Here is a 19,340-nt window from a genome sequence, read left to right on the forward strand (position 1 = left end):
TTTCTCATTAAGTAACACACACACAAAAAGAACATTTAATCAATTCAAAAACTTTAACATGTTCAAATTAACGTATGGTTGGGATACACTTCAGACATTTTAGGATGTATGAAACATAGGGGTGGATCCCCAACCGGTGGCAGTCACCATTGCTTTTCCTGAAGCCCTGTGGAAATGCCATGCTACCACAACAGAGAACCTGGTCATCTGATTTCATCTGATGCTGAGGTCTGCATTCCCTCTCTCAGGTGTTTTCCAGAGCTCCCAATGTCTCAGGGAATTCCCTGTTATGCTTTGGGAAGTGAATTCCTTCGCTGTGGACAATCACGGTCAGCTATGAATGGCCTTGTATGTCCTGTGATATCATTGCCATGTTACCAAAAGGTTATGGGATGGCTGCAGCACCAATAAAAACCATGCACCTGAGAACACCTAGGACTTTTGAATGGCTGCAGTGTTTCATAGCTGCCTCTCCCCAGTCATGGAAAACGTTGCATCAGTCTGGATGCTAAGCAGACTCTACCGTTCAGAAGGAAGACCAGGGGTCTGGATTCAGGATAGCCTCAAATCCAAACTGTGCCGCAGTCTGCCTTCGGACACATCTCACTGATTTCACTGGTAAGCGTCTGAGGGAGCACCTTGACTCAGGCCGTGCAGCAGTGAGTTTTACAGGCTCTGCGCGTGGCCACAGTTCATTTCTGGATGCTGGGTATCAGGTGCAATGCTGGTGTAGACATTGCATGAAAGAGGGGAAAAAGCTAAGCACAGTGAGGCACAATCGTGATAGGGCTTTAAAAAGCATGGAAGAGATGGAGGGCTGAACTGTCCATCAACAGACTCTGCATATCAATAAAACTGATCTTGAAAAAGGCAAAGGACCTTGCAGCTCCCATCATGCACACAGCACTGTACCACGCCAAGAAATCAGCACCACGGGGGCTATTTTCTTATATTGCAATTCTAAAAAAGTCTGGTGGTGAGCAAGAGGGACGTGCTGACCTCCAAGAGCCCACGGTGGCTCTGCCTGTTGGGATCCCATTCGAGCACTGATGCCTTCACAAGGACTGGGAGCCTCCGTCAGGCAGAATCCAGCCTTCAAAAAGCAAAATCCAGATGCAGTGAAACTTGCTACCAGTCCAAGAGAAGGCGAAGGTATAGATTTGAAGATGGCTGAATATTTTCCCTTTTTTACTGTAACATTACTGTGGTCGGAGTCTAACTTGGGTTGCATTTAAAGCCAATGGAAACATGTGAGTATAGCTCCAGAAATAATTTGACACTAAGTAAATCATAATTATTTCTGTCTTCTAAAACAGAATACAGGTTAATTAGCGCTCGGATGTCTGAACCATCTGCAAAAGATTAGTTAACTAATGAGCCAAAATACATTGCAGCTTCTATGTGGGTACAAGGTGTTAACAAAGTAAATGCCTTGCAGTTTCCCTGGGCACAGTATCAGCCATATGATTTTTGGGGCCATGTGCTAAGCATTATGTGTTATCTTTCCTAGGAAGCTTCATTTCAGTTAATTGTCTCTCTCTCTTCAGCTCATGGGGAGTACACAGAACAAATTGCACTTCATCTCGAGTGTATTTGATGAAAGGCTGAGAGGTCTGGTGTCCTGAAAGAAGGTGGGTTTTTAACAGGGAACAATTTGTGTTTATTTACAGACTCTAGGCAAACAGACTTGTATTTCAGGGAACTTTTAAGTCAGTATGGCCGCTCTGAAGAGCTTGCCCTTCCAGATCTCCACTTCAGAAACCTCACTATTCCTTGAGTTCAGACTCACATGGGATATCTTGGGTTTCCTTTCCTCTGTTTTGGATAATTTCGATTTGTACCCTCTTTTTGATCACTTGTCCAACAGTGGAGAAGAACTCCTGCCAGGTAAATGGATGGGTTTTGCAGCTGCGTGACTCTCTGATGTCAGACAGGATCACACCTTGAACTAGCTGGTGTTGAAAGGTGTAATTTCTACCCTCCCATCGTTGACCTTCTCAGCTATGCCTAAATGCAACTAGATTTTAACATCTGGAGGCCAAAAAACATTCAAAGCTCGATTCAGCTAGGAGGAAGAAGCAAGCCCTTTCAGCAGCCCAAGAGACCTAACTGATGGCTTGGGAGGGATGTTTGCACCTGTTGCAACATGTAGAATTATTTCTGGATTTTTAACCTTGTTTTCATTCATTTGTGGCAATACCTTGGCATTGTGTTCCCATGTAGAAACAAGAAAAACAATGGTGAACTCTCGTTTAGGATCTTTCTAGGATCCTTTCCTAATTAGCTCTCCCAAACACAGGAAAACTGCTCTAGCTACAAAGGGGACAGGTTGCAGCAAAAATCAAAATGCAGCCCAGCTTCTAAAACACTCCTGATTTAAGATAAACTTGGCTCAAAGCTTGTACTTTGTGGATGGAAGCGAGTGAAGATGAAACCTAAGAGACAGGCTGGCTGTGCTATACAGGTGCCTCCTGAATGTCACCTGGCTCGGGGCAACCTCTCACGTGCAGGACCCCAAGGGGAAAACAGACACTACACAATGACTGTAGGGAACTACTGAGATTCAAACGATTAAAAGAACAGGAACAAAACAAACATAATGGGACAAAAACTGACAGCAACTGTTCCAAAGAAACACCATCAGATGGAAAATCAAGCAGTACTCCTTTGCCATTAGGCCCATAAGAAATTTGTTCTACATGCAGCTGGGATGAAAAAGAGGAAACAGAAAAAAAAGTTAGGAATTTTTTGAATCATGCCTTGCAGAGGGATGTTTGGAGCTGCAAAATTGAAGTGATTGATGTGGTTTTCTTTTCAGTTGTTTATTTTTCGTAGAAGTATGACAAGTGGCTCCTTCACGTGCCAGCAATTACAAGACAGGTAGGATGTTCCTGTTTGTTTGTTTTTATAGTATCAAAATTAGGATACAAGAATGTTTAAATAAATAAATAAATAAATGGAATCAGCCCTGTATCCTAATTTCCATATTTGCAAGACAGAAAACAAACATCGGAGAGAGTGCAACAGAAAATGTCTCAAAGCTGTGAGAATACATCCACCTTCATTTGGAGGGTCCCGAGTCATTTCAGAGCCTGAACCACGCTGGTTGCAAGAATTGCCTGCTGGATCACCTGCACTGCGCTCATGAGCTTCTCTAAAGATACTGCCAATATGGGAAGTGCTTTTTATATAATTTGTGCTGACTTAATAAATGCAGAAATCAAAATCCTTGGGCTTCATCTAGCAGTAGTTGAGACATCTTTGATCCTCTGGGCTGGCTTTGGCTCAGAAGCTGTGTGACCAGACAGATGCATCAGCAAATGATCAGATGGTTTCTAGTAACCCAGAGAGCATGGATGAAATGCCTCTGCCTTGCGTTATGTTAGCAAGCAAGTATAAAGCCACACATATGATTTTGGTCAAAATATTTTAATTAGTATCTGTTCAATAAACAACTAAATGAGTTGAGTAATCAAAGCTATGGCTTCTGCGGATTTACTAGTCCCACTAAATTCCTGCAACTCACATTCCTCAGGATTGTAACGTGAGGAACTTGCATGGCTGCTGCCAAAAGGAGCCAGACCTCTGATGTGTCTCAGGTCACCACCCCAGTTTGCAGATCGTGGTAATGCTGGACTGGGCAGGTCAGTTTGTGGGAGACACTTTGCAGGGGACCAGCTCGCATCCAGGAGCATGGGTGTGTGCAGTGCCCAAGCTCTGCTCTTCACTCAGGTCTGGGTCTGTACTTTTAAAAGATTCTTCTTTTTGACGGAAGGTCTCTGAAGACATTTCACATGACAGTAGGCAAAGGCATGTGGCAGCAGCAGCTCTGGGCTCAGAAATGCAGGATTTGTGCCCCTTTGGACTTGCCATAAATTTGGTGCTTGGCAGGATCTGAATTGACTCAGTGAATAAAAATGTGCACCTTTTGCAGGGCTTTTTCAAAACTGGCTGCCTACCCCTTCCAAATAGCATTGCATTTGAGGAAAAAACCAAAACGTTTTCCCCGTGAGAACTCCCTCTGCAAGCATGGATCCAAGCCAGGGTAATACCATACTCTGCAAAGCTGTGCAGTTCACATGGCACAGGATGAGCGTCCCTTCTGGATAATGCTCTGTGAAACCAATGGTTACACCACAGCAGCCCCCTGCCACCACCTGGTACAGCAGACACAGTCATGGTAAGTGGATCAGCCAGGATCGTTTCCAAATGCAGGGCTTGAACAGTGAGATGTTCCCATTGCTGCTCCATGGGAGCTGGCCATTTTACTCCTTTGCACATCACGCTGAGGTTTCATACCCCTTATCCTTCGCCTCCCCCACCTCCTTGCCCCAAGCTTTTGTGATTAACATGGCAATGGAGATTGAACTGTGTGCATACATTGATTTGCCAGGTAGTCTGGCAAAAGAAATGAATCCAAGCTACTTACCTCAGTGCAGACCCCTTTGGCGTTGCAATGCCATAGCCTTTGGAGTCCAAGTTACCTCCCACCTTCATGGTGTCGCAGGGCTTCCGCTGCTCGATGTACTCATTCATCGTGGACTCCAAGAGGTAGGCATACTTCCCTTTCGACTTCCTCACCCGGATCATCCCCTCTTCTGTTGTCCTCACAAAAACGGAGGGTTCGGCTGACTTCATGTATGTCCACATCTTCTCGAACACTGCTATTTTGGATCGCTGTGTAGGACAGCACAAACCCAACAGAAGCATGAGCAGAGGTTTGGTGCCAGCTGAGATTTCCAGCTTGGACTGAACACATACTCACATATCAGATGGGCCATGGAAGGCAAAAGGGGTAATGGGATGTTAACGAACCTCCTGGCATTTCTGCACCAGAGCCCAGATCAACCCCTGGTTTCTGCCATGTATTTGTGTATGGCAAGTGATTTTGCTGATAAGCAAAGGGCAAACCAAGCCAGAAATCATGAGATGGTTTCTTTTGGAGTTGCTCAGGGTAGGTCCTTGATAATGTGGGGAAGCACACGGATATTCCATATTTGTGTTTACAATCACAGAATATCATGTGCTGGAGACACTGCCAGCATTCTGAGTGGCACGGGAAACTGAGTTTCTGCTGTTCTAAGGACAAGCTCAGCAGGTCCTAGCAAGGTAAGGAGAAGCGAGAGAAAAAAACCAGATCTGGGCTAAGGATGAGAGAGGATGGGCCTGGAGGACTTGTCAAACAAGGAGCTAATCAAAATATTTGCATTAAAGTTTCCTTTTTACCCTAAAAAATTCTTTAGTGGAGCCAGCTTCCAAGGTCCCATAGGCGATTTCCGTCTGCTTGGCCAAGTCCTCTGCACTCTCGATGGGAGAAACCATCCTTTCCACAGTGAGGAAGGCAGCCAGGTTAGCTGTGTAGGAGGATATGATGATCAAGGTGAAGAACCACCAGACGCCACCGACTATGCGGCCAGAGAGAGACCTGGACACAGAGAGGAGAGTCAAACAGGAGGAGTGTGAAGGTCCAAAAGGCGCAGCTCACTCTTGCCGGCCCATCATTTACTCTGGCATTTACCCCAAGTCACGTTCTCCAGCTGCTTTCAGGGAAGCCAAAAGCCTACCTCAGTTCTTGATCTGCTTTTCAAAGTGTCAATATAATTAAAGGGGGGATAAAAAATTTACAGTGAAAAATAAATTAACAATTAGCTGATGGAATTTGCTTTGCTTTTCAATTCCTTTCAGAGTAGGTAATAATATTAATAATAAGACACGGAGACAACTATGAGGCAGTTAGCTGGGCAGGGCAATGCCCATCCAAACAGCAGCTCTGACGAGGTCTGTCTGTGTTGTGCTAAGTACCCCCGGTGGGAAGGAGCACCAGCATGGAGCCAGACCAGATATACAGACCAGCTGGGATCACTAGGTCAGCTCCTCCATCATCTGAAGTTTAAAAACCAAACCTCGGTGTTTTTCTAAGACATAATGAAGCTCAGAGAGGATCTATGGCCTTAACGAACAATTTGCCTGCTGACATTATCTGGTTTGTATTCAGCAGGTGGTTAGACAAGATGTTCATAATAATGCCTTAAAATCTAGGTGCACTCGCTACAATCAAATAGCCAATTATCTGTAACCACTGTATATCTATAGAGGAAAATTAAGTCAAGCAGGCAGTAATTTATATTAAAATATTTTCAAACAATTTTAAGAGTGGAAGATAATTTTAGCGTGATGCCAGTATTCACGCATTCTGTCTGAATTATTTATATGTTCCTTCTCTAGATACGGAGCACTGTCCAGACAGAAGGTAGCTTACAGTGCTATTTCATGAAGCCTGACTCACCTGCCTGTGAGAAACACCATTTATTTCCTTGTGGAGGACCATGACTCAGCATTGCCTTCCTGCTGACGTGAGCCACTCCACAGAAACGTGATTTATTGGATGGTAACAGAGATATCCCAGTTCAACTAAGGGCACTGGATCAGCTCATGAGAGTGTGTGCCATGCCGTGTCCAGGTCTGCCTGAAGCCCTGGGTCCAGCTGCTATGGTTCACTGTGGTTTAACACAACTTGACAAACAAACCTGATTGCTCTGTCACTCCGTCGAGGGAAATAACACGCCCTGCTAATCCCTGAAATTAGAACTGGAAAGTTGGATATAATACTGTCGGAAACCCACACAGCCCACCAGCTGCATGACTTATCTAGGTTACACCTTCCCAGTTTGTCCAGTCTGGTTTTAAACGCTGCTGGTGTGAGGGGAGCTGCTCCTGCAGACATCACGTCATCTCCCCGTTTAGATCAACCCACCCTGAAATCTCTTTAGACAAAACTCCTTGAGATCACTTGCCGGCAGCAAGCAGGCGCAGCGGCTGAGCTCACATGTGTGCGGCGCGTGGGGCAGAGCAGAAAGCACGTGTTTGAATATGTGGAAATAAGATCCATCCCACCACATGTGTGGACAGCCCCATGCTCCTGGAGAGTGATCACAGCAGCTTTCACCGTGGCAGAGAGAAACTGCAGGAAACATGACTGCAAGTGATTACGGAAGGGACAAGCAGTGCATTTTACAGCTATGACTGAAAGGACTGCTCTGGTTAGAGATGGACTGGGTTTTCCTCTGCACAGGGGACTCATTTTGGAGCACAGCCTCTGCCCTTCCCTCTGATTTCTTCTTCTATGGACTTTTCTGAAACTGTGCAGCGAAGTCCATCTCACCCTAAACACAAGCTCCATGAATGACTTTGAAGGATTCACCTTTCAAGGTCTTTCAGGAAAGTCTACAGGACCCATCTCCAAGGTAGTACTATAGAGAGTTCACAAATTCTTTTCTTAATCATCCAGATCTTAAACCCCAAGAAGGATATGACAAAGAATATTCTTTCCAGCTCTACAGCCCACTGGCATGGTTTCCAACCATAAGCTGTGTGCTGGTTACCCCATCCTGCACTGTCACGCAAACCTCCTCCTTCACTGGCAACTGCAGCAACGTGGCTGAGCAGGCTGATGGTCCCTCATCCCAGATTATTTTTTATGCCTCCCCATCACTGCCAGCCAGAGAGGGGGATCAGGGGTATGTTGAGGGAGTGCTGGATGCTGTGGGAAAGGCAGGCACATGGGCACTGTTCTACTCTATTTTTAAGTCTCTAAGAGAGATATGCTCACCAAAAAAACCTCTGGAGATGGCTAGGGACCTCCAGGGATGATTCACCCCATCTGTCTCAGGTTGGGAGGAGGTCCTTCCACACCCCACCCCCTCCTACTGAATTTTGAAGGAACTAAGATGACTAGGTTGGACTAAACAGCTGATTTTTAAGTAGCTCAAGTTAGGTGACATAAATGCGACCATTGTGCTTCCTATCTGCGGAGAATATTCAGCCTGAAGGACTGTCAGCACAAACAACTTTACCTTTTGTCTCATATTTGGAGAGGGATTGGGGAGGGAGGTAGCTATGGATTCAGCTCGCATGTCTTCAGATTGATGGGGAAGAGGGAAAAAAATACCTGTCTCTAATTAGTCTGGGTGATGTGTGCTCAGGGAAGGAAGCGCTCAGAAAAGGCACAGAAGCATTAAGCAAGAGTAACCAGATAATGTCAAATACAACAATCTCTGCTGATGAAGGCCACTTTGAGCTAGCAAAATCCATTTGCATGGCAAATAATCACATTCATTTCCAGCTGCAAATTATACAGCCTTTCCTTCCTGACGAAGCTGGGATATTTCTGAGACTTGTTTCAATCCCTTCAGCGGCAGTGAGCCGGATTCCTGCCTCTAGACCCTCGACATCCTGGTGATGTTCATTACTGGCGTATCCCAGGGGGCTGCCTGCTGTCAGCTGCAGATGGCTTACGCTTCCCGGCTCCGCACCTGGCATCGACAGCATGAAAAAGTAACTAGGGGTTATTGAGACCGGGAGGTAGCAAGGAGGTCTGGGGAAAGCAGGACAGGGGGCTGTAGCTGCCTTCCCACGGGAGTCAGACGGGACGGGATGCGCACCTGTATGAGGCACCAGTCTCATCTGGGCTGTGCCTGCTGCTGGTGCTGGTCATGTCTCCTCATGATGTGAGATACTGTGAGGAGGTGAGTGCTCACTCTCCTAGACCGTGGAGGAGACAAGAGGAGATAAACAACTTGCTGTGACTGCCAGCATGGCTAGGGCTTCGTCTGTATGATGTTTTGCTGCAGACGCTGCTACAGGGCAATGTTTGCCCTCATTGCTAGGTAGACTTAGAGCTAGAAGCTGTGAATCTAAGCTGCTGGAAAGACACAGCATATGGGCTCTACAGGGCATCGTCCCTTTGCTCCGTGGTTGTGTAGCATCTAACACACCCAGCCGCTGGCCAGTGCTGAAGGTTCTTGGAGGCTAATGCAATACAATAAAAAATATGATAATAGTCATGATGAACCATCACACAAGCAGATGCGATCCCATGTGACACGGCCAGAGCTCAAGGGCAGTAAACACAGGTTAAACAGCACAAGTACAGTTTCTCTGGATAACCATATTGCCTATTTAGATTTTGAGCCAATGCCTGTTACTGCTCATCACTGCAAGTGGTCGGAAAGACAATATCCATTACTATCTTGTTCTGTTACTTCTGTAGACCAAGCAGGAGAGCAGCAATGCTACCATCACGGGACACATTTGCAAAAGTGCCTTTGTAATTTAGGAGATAATGTCCCATTTCTAAAAGTGACTTCAACACTAGGGAGCTAAAAGCCTGGTCAAAAGCCAGTGAGACTTGGAGTTACGTTTATGCTCTAGTAAGAGCAGTCACAGAGGAGTAGATATACCTTGTACTTTGAAGTCACTTTGAGATTTTGAAAATCTCACTCCACAGCTAGATAACGGGAAATGACCTTCCCCTTGACTAACAAATGTTCTGCAGCTTAAGCCCCAGCTTAGGTTCATTTCTCTTCACTAATGGGCAGTATGGGATTTAAATCCTCTTGCATGGAGAATTTACATGTCCCCATACCCGTTCAAGCATAACATGAAGGCAATCAGCTCTCCGCTGTGTGGAAACAAGTGACTCAGTCCTCTGCAGAGCTAAGGTGATACAGAGCACACTGGTTAGTACTTTAAAGATATGCTAAGATTTGGATGCTTGGATTTGTCTGTTTGACCTCTGGATTTATTCACATTCATTATCATAGCAATACTTGTGAATAGAAGGAACTAAAAAAAACCCCAAAAGAACAACCCACAACCAAAACAGAATAAAATAAGCAAGGACAACAGTGAAAGAGGGTTTAATGGATGGCTAATTCCAGGATGCAGAAAGGGATGGAATAGCTAGACAGACTACACTGTATGTTTTTCAACCTGTATTATTCCTTCTGCACCTACACTCTTCCTTCCTACACAATCCAGACTAAGATGTCTTGCTTTCTTCTTCTAGCCCTACCTGTGCTGGTTAAAATCACACTCCCCTCCTGCTTCCTCTCCCTGACTTGGGGTCCTGCCTGCCCCTCCCAGAACAGTGGGAAGAATGGGGCTCTCCTTTCCAACATTACCCTTGCAGGAGTAACGAGTAAATACCGTGCCCTCATTATCCGTGGTGCACAATCTACTCAACATTAGAGCTGGCTAGGAACCAGAATTTCAGCACCGTGAAAAATTCTGAAATTGTAAATGAAACCTTAATATTTTCAATCAGAATGAAAAGATAATGGTTGCAAATGTCCTCTGAAAGTAGCATTCCAAAAATGGTTGGTTTGGGTCTGCCCAAGATTTGCATTTTTCTGTTACTTGATGTTCTTGATGTTTCATTTCTGAAAGGCTAAAAGGTATAATTTTAACATGGTAAACTATTTTGTTTCTGCTTTCTCATTGGAAATAATTTTCTTTCAGTTTTTATAAGACATTAAACTCTTAACTACTATGTGTATAATTTAAAAGATAATTCTGGAATGTGCTATTTTATACCTGTCTAGTGGAAAAATTGCAGATGACCAAGCTGAAAATAATAATTTTGATTTTCTTACTTAGATGGTTTATTCCTTTTAGCTCTTCTTGAAAAGCAACTGCATTTTGCCAGTAGAAAACACAAAAGAGTTGTAACTTCCCTTTGTTCCCGTGAAGTGATTTTTTTTAAATGTTCCAGCCTTAGCATTGATGGATTCTTCACAGAAAAACAGAAAATTGTACAGCTATAATCTCTTATTTCTGAAAACAAAATGCAATCCTTGATCAAACAATTTGCTCTTTGATCTTATCCCTTATGGAAGGTAGGAAAAGACGACAGGAGTTTGCCTCTGCTTTGCCGTCTTATTAGAAGAGCATAATACACTTTTGCAAAAAACATTATGATCATCAGAAAATATACAAAGGAAACCTCATTGGAAAACTGTTCAAGCACCATCTCAGCTCTCTCCCACTTCTCCCTTCCTGCTCTGCAAATCCATTTCTTATGGAGAATTACACCTAAAGTGACAGTGTTTTAATTAGAAGTGCAGATCTGGGATTCTAAAGCCATTGCTGCTTTGGGAGGATTTCCCAGATTTACTGTTAAATTCAATTCTAATAAAGGCTCACTTAGTCAACTGACATATTTGTCACTGAATGAATTAATGCAAAACTGTTGAAAGAAAAGCTCTTATATGCTTGTTCTACTGATTGTGGGTCAAATCCACTTTTGGTCTTCTACCCACACAGACCCTCTGATCCCCGACACTACTCTGCTAATTTGATACTGACTCTAGATAGTTTCATGGGTCTATCTGTGTAGTGGATTAGTTGCAAACATTTTGCTCCAGTTTTGTTCTTATTTTAAACAAATCTTCAACATTAAACTCTGTCAATGTAAATGAGCTTTGCTTTTTCTGTGTGTCACAGACCATCTGGCACGATCGGTCTCACAATTTTATCTCTGACCCTGATGTGAACCCCACATTTGCTTGAAAAGTCTGTGAATAGTCATAGATAGAAGAACAAACTTAGCGTGGGGTTGTGGAGCTGCGAACGGCTCTGGGTGCATCCATCACGCACATGCTGCAAAGCTCTTATCCTCTTACGCTCTGCTATGCCACGGGTAGTTTTGAATGAGCTGCTAAGTGTCATCAAATCTGAGTGATTACAATGCCTGTTTCTCTGTCCATGCTGTATTATTAATTTCCTTGCCATTATTAGTTTGCGCTTACTTATTATTGAACCCTACCTCCTGGTACAAGAGTCCCAGCTGCAGTGCTGAGCTTTAACATGGAGTGTGAAGAGTGCCCTTAGAAACACAGAAGAAAGAACGTTTTTTATTGACATTCTCATTTACCTCTCCCAGTGGTACAAATTCATTCTTCAGCTCCCCTCACAACTTTTCTGCAGAGGTAACAGATGATCCCCGTGAGTAACATCACCCAGTGAGACAGGGTAAGCAAGCTGAGGGTGAAGGTACTGGGAGTCCCATGCTGGCTGTCTCTTGTTTTTCTTTTTACCAATTTTTGTTTCAAAAAAAAAACCAAAAACCAACAACCAAAACCAGAAGGAAAAAATTTGAGAGCTTCTTAACTTCCATCTATGGGCTGCAGATCTGTTCTTTCTCATGTTCTCAGGCAAAATGGATTACAGAATCCCAGCAGAAGTCCTTTCAAGAAGACGCCTTGGGATCACTTGCTATGTAAATATTGCAATGACTGAACATGTCTGCAAATATGCAGAATCTCCCAGATTCAAAGGAAGGATGTGTATCTGTAGGGCTTTAATTATAAGTCATAGCTTATTTACTGTTTCTTTCTGCCTGAGCTAATGGCCTTGGACAGCAGTACGTGGTCCCTCTCCCACCGTTTCATCTCTTCTTTTGCAGAATATGTTGGCGCTTCTTTCTTCAATTTCCCTTTAATGGGCAAAACCTCTTTCTAAAATGAGTTTTCCTGCTTAGTCAGAAATGCATCATGCCACTTGTGGTTCTCCAGTCATCGGAGTTTGGATTGCTGCAGTGCTAAGCATAAGCACCACTACATGGAGCAGCTACGTGTTGTTTTCAAGACACTCACTTAGAATTTTGACAGGGAACGGGTACCTAATGGCCAAGCCAGAGGAGTAGCATCCAGGAGCTCTTTTTTTTGTTTCTCGAGAAGCCCTGCCACTTTATGGGATCCACGTTAGCTTGCTTCATCTCTCTAATTCAGTTCCCAGCTGTGGGAGAAGAAGATGAATCACGTTTATGAACTTCGCCTGGGTGGGTGGCTAGAAGTGTTGGTCACCGGGTGGAATTTTCCTGAGTTGCAGCTTCGTCCACTTTCCCTTCCTGAGACACAATCCCAGCAGGCAGAGGCAGCATCAAATAGGCCCAGCTGTACAGGGGTTAATTTATGTACTCAGTAGCAGCCTGCAACTTGCGCTCTCCTGTGGTCCTCAATGGACGCAAAACGCAGCCTGCTGATATGCAACCAACACAACCCACCTACTAAGCTAACAATGATGGTGTTGGAAGCACTAGGTGCCAAACATGGACTGACATGAGCAACCAGCTCTCCTCAACTTCAGCAGGACCCATATACCACCCATGGTATAAAACCACTCCTACGGAGCAGAGCTGAGGTATGCCCTTCGCCCAAGGGAGCCACCATCCCTGAGCAGTCAGAACTGGCTCCTGAAAGGAGGTGCTTATCCCTAAAACTGCAGGGTAATACACCAAGCTCTTCCAGAGGGCTGCTAAAAGCATCATAAAGAAAGGGTTAGGATAGAGGGATGAAGTGGAACCCTAAGAAAAAATAAAAGTATGGTTGAAAGGCAAAACAGACAAATCCGAAGAAACACACTGTCATCCTCTTAAGTGCAAGGCACAGCATGCCTTTCCAAGTTGCAAACCAGGGTAGTTTAAGGGATGAGTGTTTAGATAGATGCTTGCTGAGAAACACGTGGTCACTTTGGGCTGCTTGGCAGCTCTGGTGAAAGGCAAAGTCATCCCTCTCCTGCAGTTTTGCCAGCTTTTGCTACAAGGAAGAAAACTCCTGACTCTCGCCATGCCTCTGAGCAGAAATTTAACTGTAAAAAAAGCTCTTCATGTATTTCTCTCACTTTGGTGACATTTGTTCACTTTGCTGAGAAAAACTCACAAGGTGACAAGCATAACATTTTGTCAGAAGCACTCACTGGAGCGCCCCAGGAGATTCATTACTCAGGAACTTCCTCAACCTCAGGTGGCCCCAAATTTAACAGCACTCATCCTTCTTTTTAAACAACAGCCTATTGTGCTAATGTCCTTTGCTGTGTTGCTAGATTTTATATGCTCTCCCGCAGTCTCTTCTTCAAAGTCTGCTTGATAAGAAAGCTTTATTTTTCCTAAAGATTTAATATTTTTTGGATTATATGCTACCGGTTCTCCATTTTTCCAAGATCCATGACCCCATCAACATGTACTCACAATTTAGAGCTCCTTTCCTGAGACTTCTGGGCAATGTTGCAATAACTTAGTTCAGACTTCTTCCAGGGTGCCTTGCCTTGGTGTTTTTTTTTTCTTTTCTGTTTTTTTTTTCCTCTGTCTTTTGTCAGATTTCCCGATATGATGAGAGAAAAGCCTTTTCTGGGAGAGGAGTGTTTTCTGTGCTGGAAGATTTTCGCTCTGAGCAATGTTCCCAAATATTCCCTTCTTTTTCTCTCTCATTTTCGATTTAAAATGTGATCCCTCATCAAGACTGTACAAGTTACATTTTCACCATTTTCACTTTTGAGCCTTTCTTTTTTCTACAAGGGCATACCGTCTCCCTTGTAGGAATGGTGAGGAATGAGTCTGGTTTCCCTAGCCAGTGTTTTTTAGAAGAGCTTTATGTGCACAGGAGTCTTTTAATATTAAAACTCTCAAACTGTGAGGGAGAAACATGTTTAGTGTTTCTGCTGCCCCTATTTCACCTGCTAAGATCCACGTGGTGATTTTTTTAAATTTTTTAAGGCTTTGGAAGCACTGCTGTGATGAAAAGCTGCCCCCTCCCTCTGTTTGCCTCCCTGCAGCCTGAGATCTTGCTTCTTAGTGAGAGCTTCAAGAAATGAGAGAGGAGAAAATTCCTCCTGTGGGAAAGTTTCCCATGCACTTGCCTCCTGCAGCTGGGCCCTCGTAGACCCTTCTTCACATCTCACACCTGGCCACAGCGTACAGGTCCTTATTTTTGCTGCTTTTGCCTTTCACCATAGAAGAACTCCTCTTCTCCCCTCTTCCTTTCTACTCCTTTCCTGTTCACACATTTGCCTCCTATTACTTCTCGTCAGAGTGTGTTGGGAGATTTCATTAGGGTATATAACACGCTTTGAAGTAGTCCAAATAACGGTGATGTAACACTTTTGCACTTCTATAGACTCTTTTATCTGAAGATCAAAGTAGTAAGTTATGATTACCATGATTGGATTATTGCTGCTTAGCCTTTGGATCTAAGGGTAAGCAGCAACTCTTCTGGGTAGGTAATAATCAGAATTACTGGATGATTTTATTAAACAGATTGAATGCCATAAAATATGTGGCTGCTTAAAGGAAGGGGTGTGTGCACCAGCTGCAGGCCCTTTCCTACCATTTGATGATATGAACCAGGTGGTCCCTAGCTGACGTTGGGTCCTCCTACCCAAGTGAAAATGGAAGGAAGACCAAGACACCAGCATGAAGAACTTCTGAGGTGACTCCATGCCCTGCCTCCCCCAGCTCCAGACTCCATCCAAGCACAGCAAGGCTTTTGCCCCTATTTCTTAGCATGACCCACATTTTGCTTTTCCCAATCACTTGGCTTTATTAAGCTTTTCACAATGAATAACCTAGCATCTCTACCACATTGCAATACATTTGTCTTCACCTGCTCACTGTTTTGGGCTGTTACAATGGACATTGCTCCCTGTATATACACATCTCTGAACTTCTTGTGAAGAGGGGGCACGGGGCTTGCCCAGTTACCAGAACAAGTAGTTGGGATGAAATCTGGGACAAAAGCAGAACAAGTACGAAAAAATCCCAAACTCCAGTGGAACAATAGAAGTACTCTGAACCCAGTGGAAGGGCATGAGGTTTTGGCCAGCTCTGAGGGTTAAACTAGCAAAGAGCAGCAGTGGATGCTCTATGTGTTGTGAGCCAGAACAATCTGAATTGTGAAATTCAATGTTCGTTCGACTGTGTACCCGGAGAGCGTGCACATGATATCTTAGTGCTGATAAAAGTGATGTACAGCATATGGAAGGGTTATTTAAGCAAGGCTTCCCTGTGAAAACATGCTCAGGGCTTCCCATCTTAGCTACAATATTTTTCTGGAGTGCCAACATTAAAGCAGCGTGTGACAGGCAGCCTTGCAGAGGACACCTCTTCAGGGAGACGGAGGTCATTCAGCTCCTCACAACCCTTATTCTTTGACAAAAACACTTGGCAATCAACCTAGCTATTAGGAAGACACAACCATGCGCAGTCCTGACTGCAGCTCGGAGGATGTCAGACCCCAGCTGAGCTGACTGCTCAGGGATAACAGGTTAGCAAGAGGGAAGAAAATGAAAAGAGAAAACGTGTTTCTCTAACTGATTGAAAATCGGCAAGTCAGAGTACAGCAGAATAGGGAGTTCCTGGAGCCTCAGAGGATCTCCTGCCGGAGTCACGGAGAAGGCTATAAATCTCAGAGGCACCCCTACAAATCCTAGTGCTGCTCGTGATCCTGAGCCAGTGCACAGCATGAGAAACACAAGCGTGCCATTTCCATGTCAGAGAAGCCCTAATAAAACTTCCCAATAGATTAAGAAACTGGGCAATGCACTGCCCCACCGCTATTTTTAACCTTCTTTTCAATCAAAAATATGAGAAGCATTTACCTAGGCCTGAAGAAAAAGATTGCAAATGTATTTTTAGCTTAATAAATCTGCTTTTGGATCAAGTGTTTGACTTCTTCAAACACAGCTGGTGGGACGATTAGTAAATCTGTCACTCAGTGGAGGGACTTTCAGCAAATTTCTTGCTGTCCCCCAGAAACCTCAGTGGCAAAGGCCTGAAGTCAGAGCTGTGGAAGAGTGACTAGGTGTGCCTGACAGGGAAACCATCCTGAGGAAGTGGCTACCAGATCAATGGAGTAAATATTCATTACCTCTGCAGCATTTAGAAATTTTCAGATGGCAGCGTGTGGAAATTCAAAAGACTTACTTTTCCTTTACAGATGAAATTGCATTTTCCCAATAGTATTTTCTCAGTTGGTTATTTCCTTCTTCTGAGTCCTCAGCATCCTTCAGCATTTTTCCAAATGAAAAAGGGGATAGCAAGAATGACTTTTTTAAAAAGAATTTCCATTTTCCCCTGGCTGCCACATTTTGGTTGCCATGGAAGTGCGCAAACTCCAAAGGGGACTGTTTAGTTAGATATTGTGCAATTTATCAAGCTGCTCCTCTGGTGACTCACTTTCCCTGGTTAAGTGCGTTTCAGAAATAAGTGTGGTCATCAGTTCCTGGTGATTTGCAAGTACTGCTGTTACCCTGCAACCTGAATTTCCTCTCCCTGGACATAATTAACTCTGCCAGGTAGAGATAATTGCAAAATCATTTGATACACTTATAAAAAGAGAGATAGCTTTGCCAGAAGTTGAAATCCTGATTTTTTACTGTTATTCTTAAAGACTAACCTCAGCTCACCCATTGAAGCAAACTGCCAAAAATAAATGATCCTGAGCTTTGTCCCCATAGACAAGCCTCTAAGCCTCCTGGATTCACCCCATGTTAGAGGAGTTAGGGATGCTGAACCAGCCTGGATCCCGGCCTGGCTTGGCTGCCTTGTCCCCCAGGGGAGCCCCAGCATGAGCTGCAGGTTGCACGTGCTCCCCAAGGAAACGACAAACCGCTTCTTCTTTCATTGCAAAAAATATGCCCTTTCCCTCCAGGCTGTGCAGCGATTCCGGCTGGCAGTCAGCAACCTGGTCTGTAGAAGCAAGGACACCATCTCCCACGTCCCCAGAGAGGCTTCAGCCAGCCCTGCCAGCAAGCTCCACTCCATCACCCCCAGACCCTCCTGTGCAAACAGGGCGAGGGAAAAAAAAAAGCATAAATCTTTCCTCACTGCCCGTGGGACTCCTGCCTTGGGAGAGCTTGCAGAGCTCTCCAGTGATCTCCTGGACACGTTAAGTCCCGTTTAAGGTTGTAACGGGTACCACAAGGACAACAGCAGCACTGTGCATCAGGCCAGAAAGACAGGCAGATGTTTGAAGTGTCAGACGAGCCTACTGAAATCAAGAAGAGTCGCCAAATAAACACCGAGGCTCAGCCTTCATTTCAGGAAGGAATTAAAATCCTTTTAATTGCTAAATGCAGCTGGTTCTAATTTCCCTAAATCTAAATTTTTAGCAAAATAAGTAAGTGCCCTGCAAATGTAAGTTAAAAAAAGAACAGAACAGAAATAATTCCCTTGAAACAACCCAAATCAAACCTCTCTAAGAAAAAGAAAATTTTTGTCCTAACCAATTTCTGATTTAGGTCTTGTCTAAAACCAGATAAAATCTTTCAGTACTAGGAACATCTTGATGAAATTTAAAAGTGCTGCTATTTTTCAAGGTCCCTAGAGGCTAGTTTAGGAAAAAAACCCTCAACAACTTGTGGAGTGATTTTGCTGTTATTTCCACCAGCTCTGTGGCTGAAGTCTCCTGTGAATTTTTCAATTGATCTAAAAAGAAATGTAAATAAACAGGAAAAATAGCGGAAGAAAATGCTCAGCATTAATTACAGGTAGATAATAAACACCGTACTTGCTCTTCCACAGACAAACTGCCATGATTGAGTGCAACAGAAAGCCTGCAAAGGAGTGCAGTGAAATACAAGCGGCTGCACACTGCATAGATCAGCCAGAGCGCACTGTTTCCACACCACTAAAACCAAATAACGATGTCCACAAAATGCCCATAAATAATAGATCGTATCTATTGACTGGATGGCAGCCAGCATTTCTCTCTCTCCTTCCCACCTCGGGGCGCATTCATTCATCATCTCTGTGGAAACCTCCCTAAGCAGCATCCCCCTGACAGCCAGGGGTCACTACTTGCCACGTGCCACTGCACCCTGCACGGGCTCCAGCTCCGGACTCTGCAGGCAAGTTAAGACCCATTTAACTCCTTATCCCGAGCCAGCTGAAGGGTGGATTGTATCTTGTGCCATGTCTCCTTGCACACAGTAAACACCCACAGTCTTTAGGGCACCCTGGCGTGGCCCAGCCCTTTCCCAGCAGTGGTCCCCTGTGGCACCTTGCACAGACCAGCACAGATTCTCCTGCTCCTGCATCCCTGCTGATGCTCTCGAAATGTCCCCTCTCAAATCTGGCTCTCCCAGATGCAGGCTGCGATGAAACCTTCATCCATCATTTCAATTCCAGCACAGGTTGACCAGGGCATCTCCAGCTCTGTTCTCGATCGTGCAGATTATCATAAGCAATTTCAAGATGTGGTGTCCCGGTATCATGACATGATACTCTTTTATGTCATGATGTGACTGAACACGGTATGTTTTGATCTGAATCCAAAATATATGTGTTTTGGTTCCACAACACAGTATAAAGAGAAGCCCCATGAAGCTGGGTTTCTTTCTGGAGATCTCTGTTCAATTTTCCTCTGCAGGGCACAAAGGATGGTGATACTGTGTGACATTTACCCTCCTGTCAAACTCCAGTGGGGACAAGACTCCTACAGTCGCTCAGCTGAGAGAAACTGTGTATATTCTATCTCATGGTACCTTCAAAGGAAGGATAAATGCCTTTCTGGAAGATCTATTTTAGCCAAATGTATTTCATTTTAGTCAAACATAAGTTTTCTGAGTCACAGGAAGAGTAACTGGATTAAATTGAATAGTCTCCAATACACAGGAAATCTCTTTTGGGCTCAAACCATATGAAGCAACACATTTTGCGATAACAAAAAATAGAAGATCGGGCTAGGAGGCTGACAAGAGAAATCTGTGTTTTGCTCCCTGGTATT

General features: G+C 44.3%; 1 protein-coding gene across 2 annotated transcripts in view; it reads right to left on the reverse strand.

The window, feature by feature from the left end:
• The window catches only part of GRIA1 (glutamate ionotropic receptor AMPA type subunit 1), a 125,548-nt gene that overhangs the window by 14,292 nt on the left and 91,916 nt on the right, over positions 1–19,340 (reverse strand). For both annotated transcript variants that reach the window (XM_005440585.3, XM_005440586.3), the window contains exons 12-13: positions 5,227–5,425; positions 4,430–4,677 (exon numbers count right to left, since the gene is read on the reverse strand). In XM_005440585.3, the coding sequence (XP_005440642.1) occupies positions 4,430–4,677; positions 5,227–5,425 (447 nt within the window). The remainder of the gene's footprint in view (positions 1–4,429; positions 4,678–5,226; positions 5,426–19,340) is intronic.

The sequence above is a fragment of the Falco cherrug genome, chromosome 8 (genome assembly GCF_023634085.1).
Source record: "Falco cherrug isolate bFalChe1 chromosome 8, bFalChe1.pri, whole genome shotgun sequence".
Classification (NCBI taxonomy): domain Eukaryota; kingdom Metazoa; phylum Chordata; class Aves; order Falconiformes; family Falconidae; genus Falco; species Falco cherrug.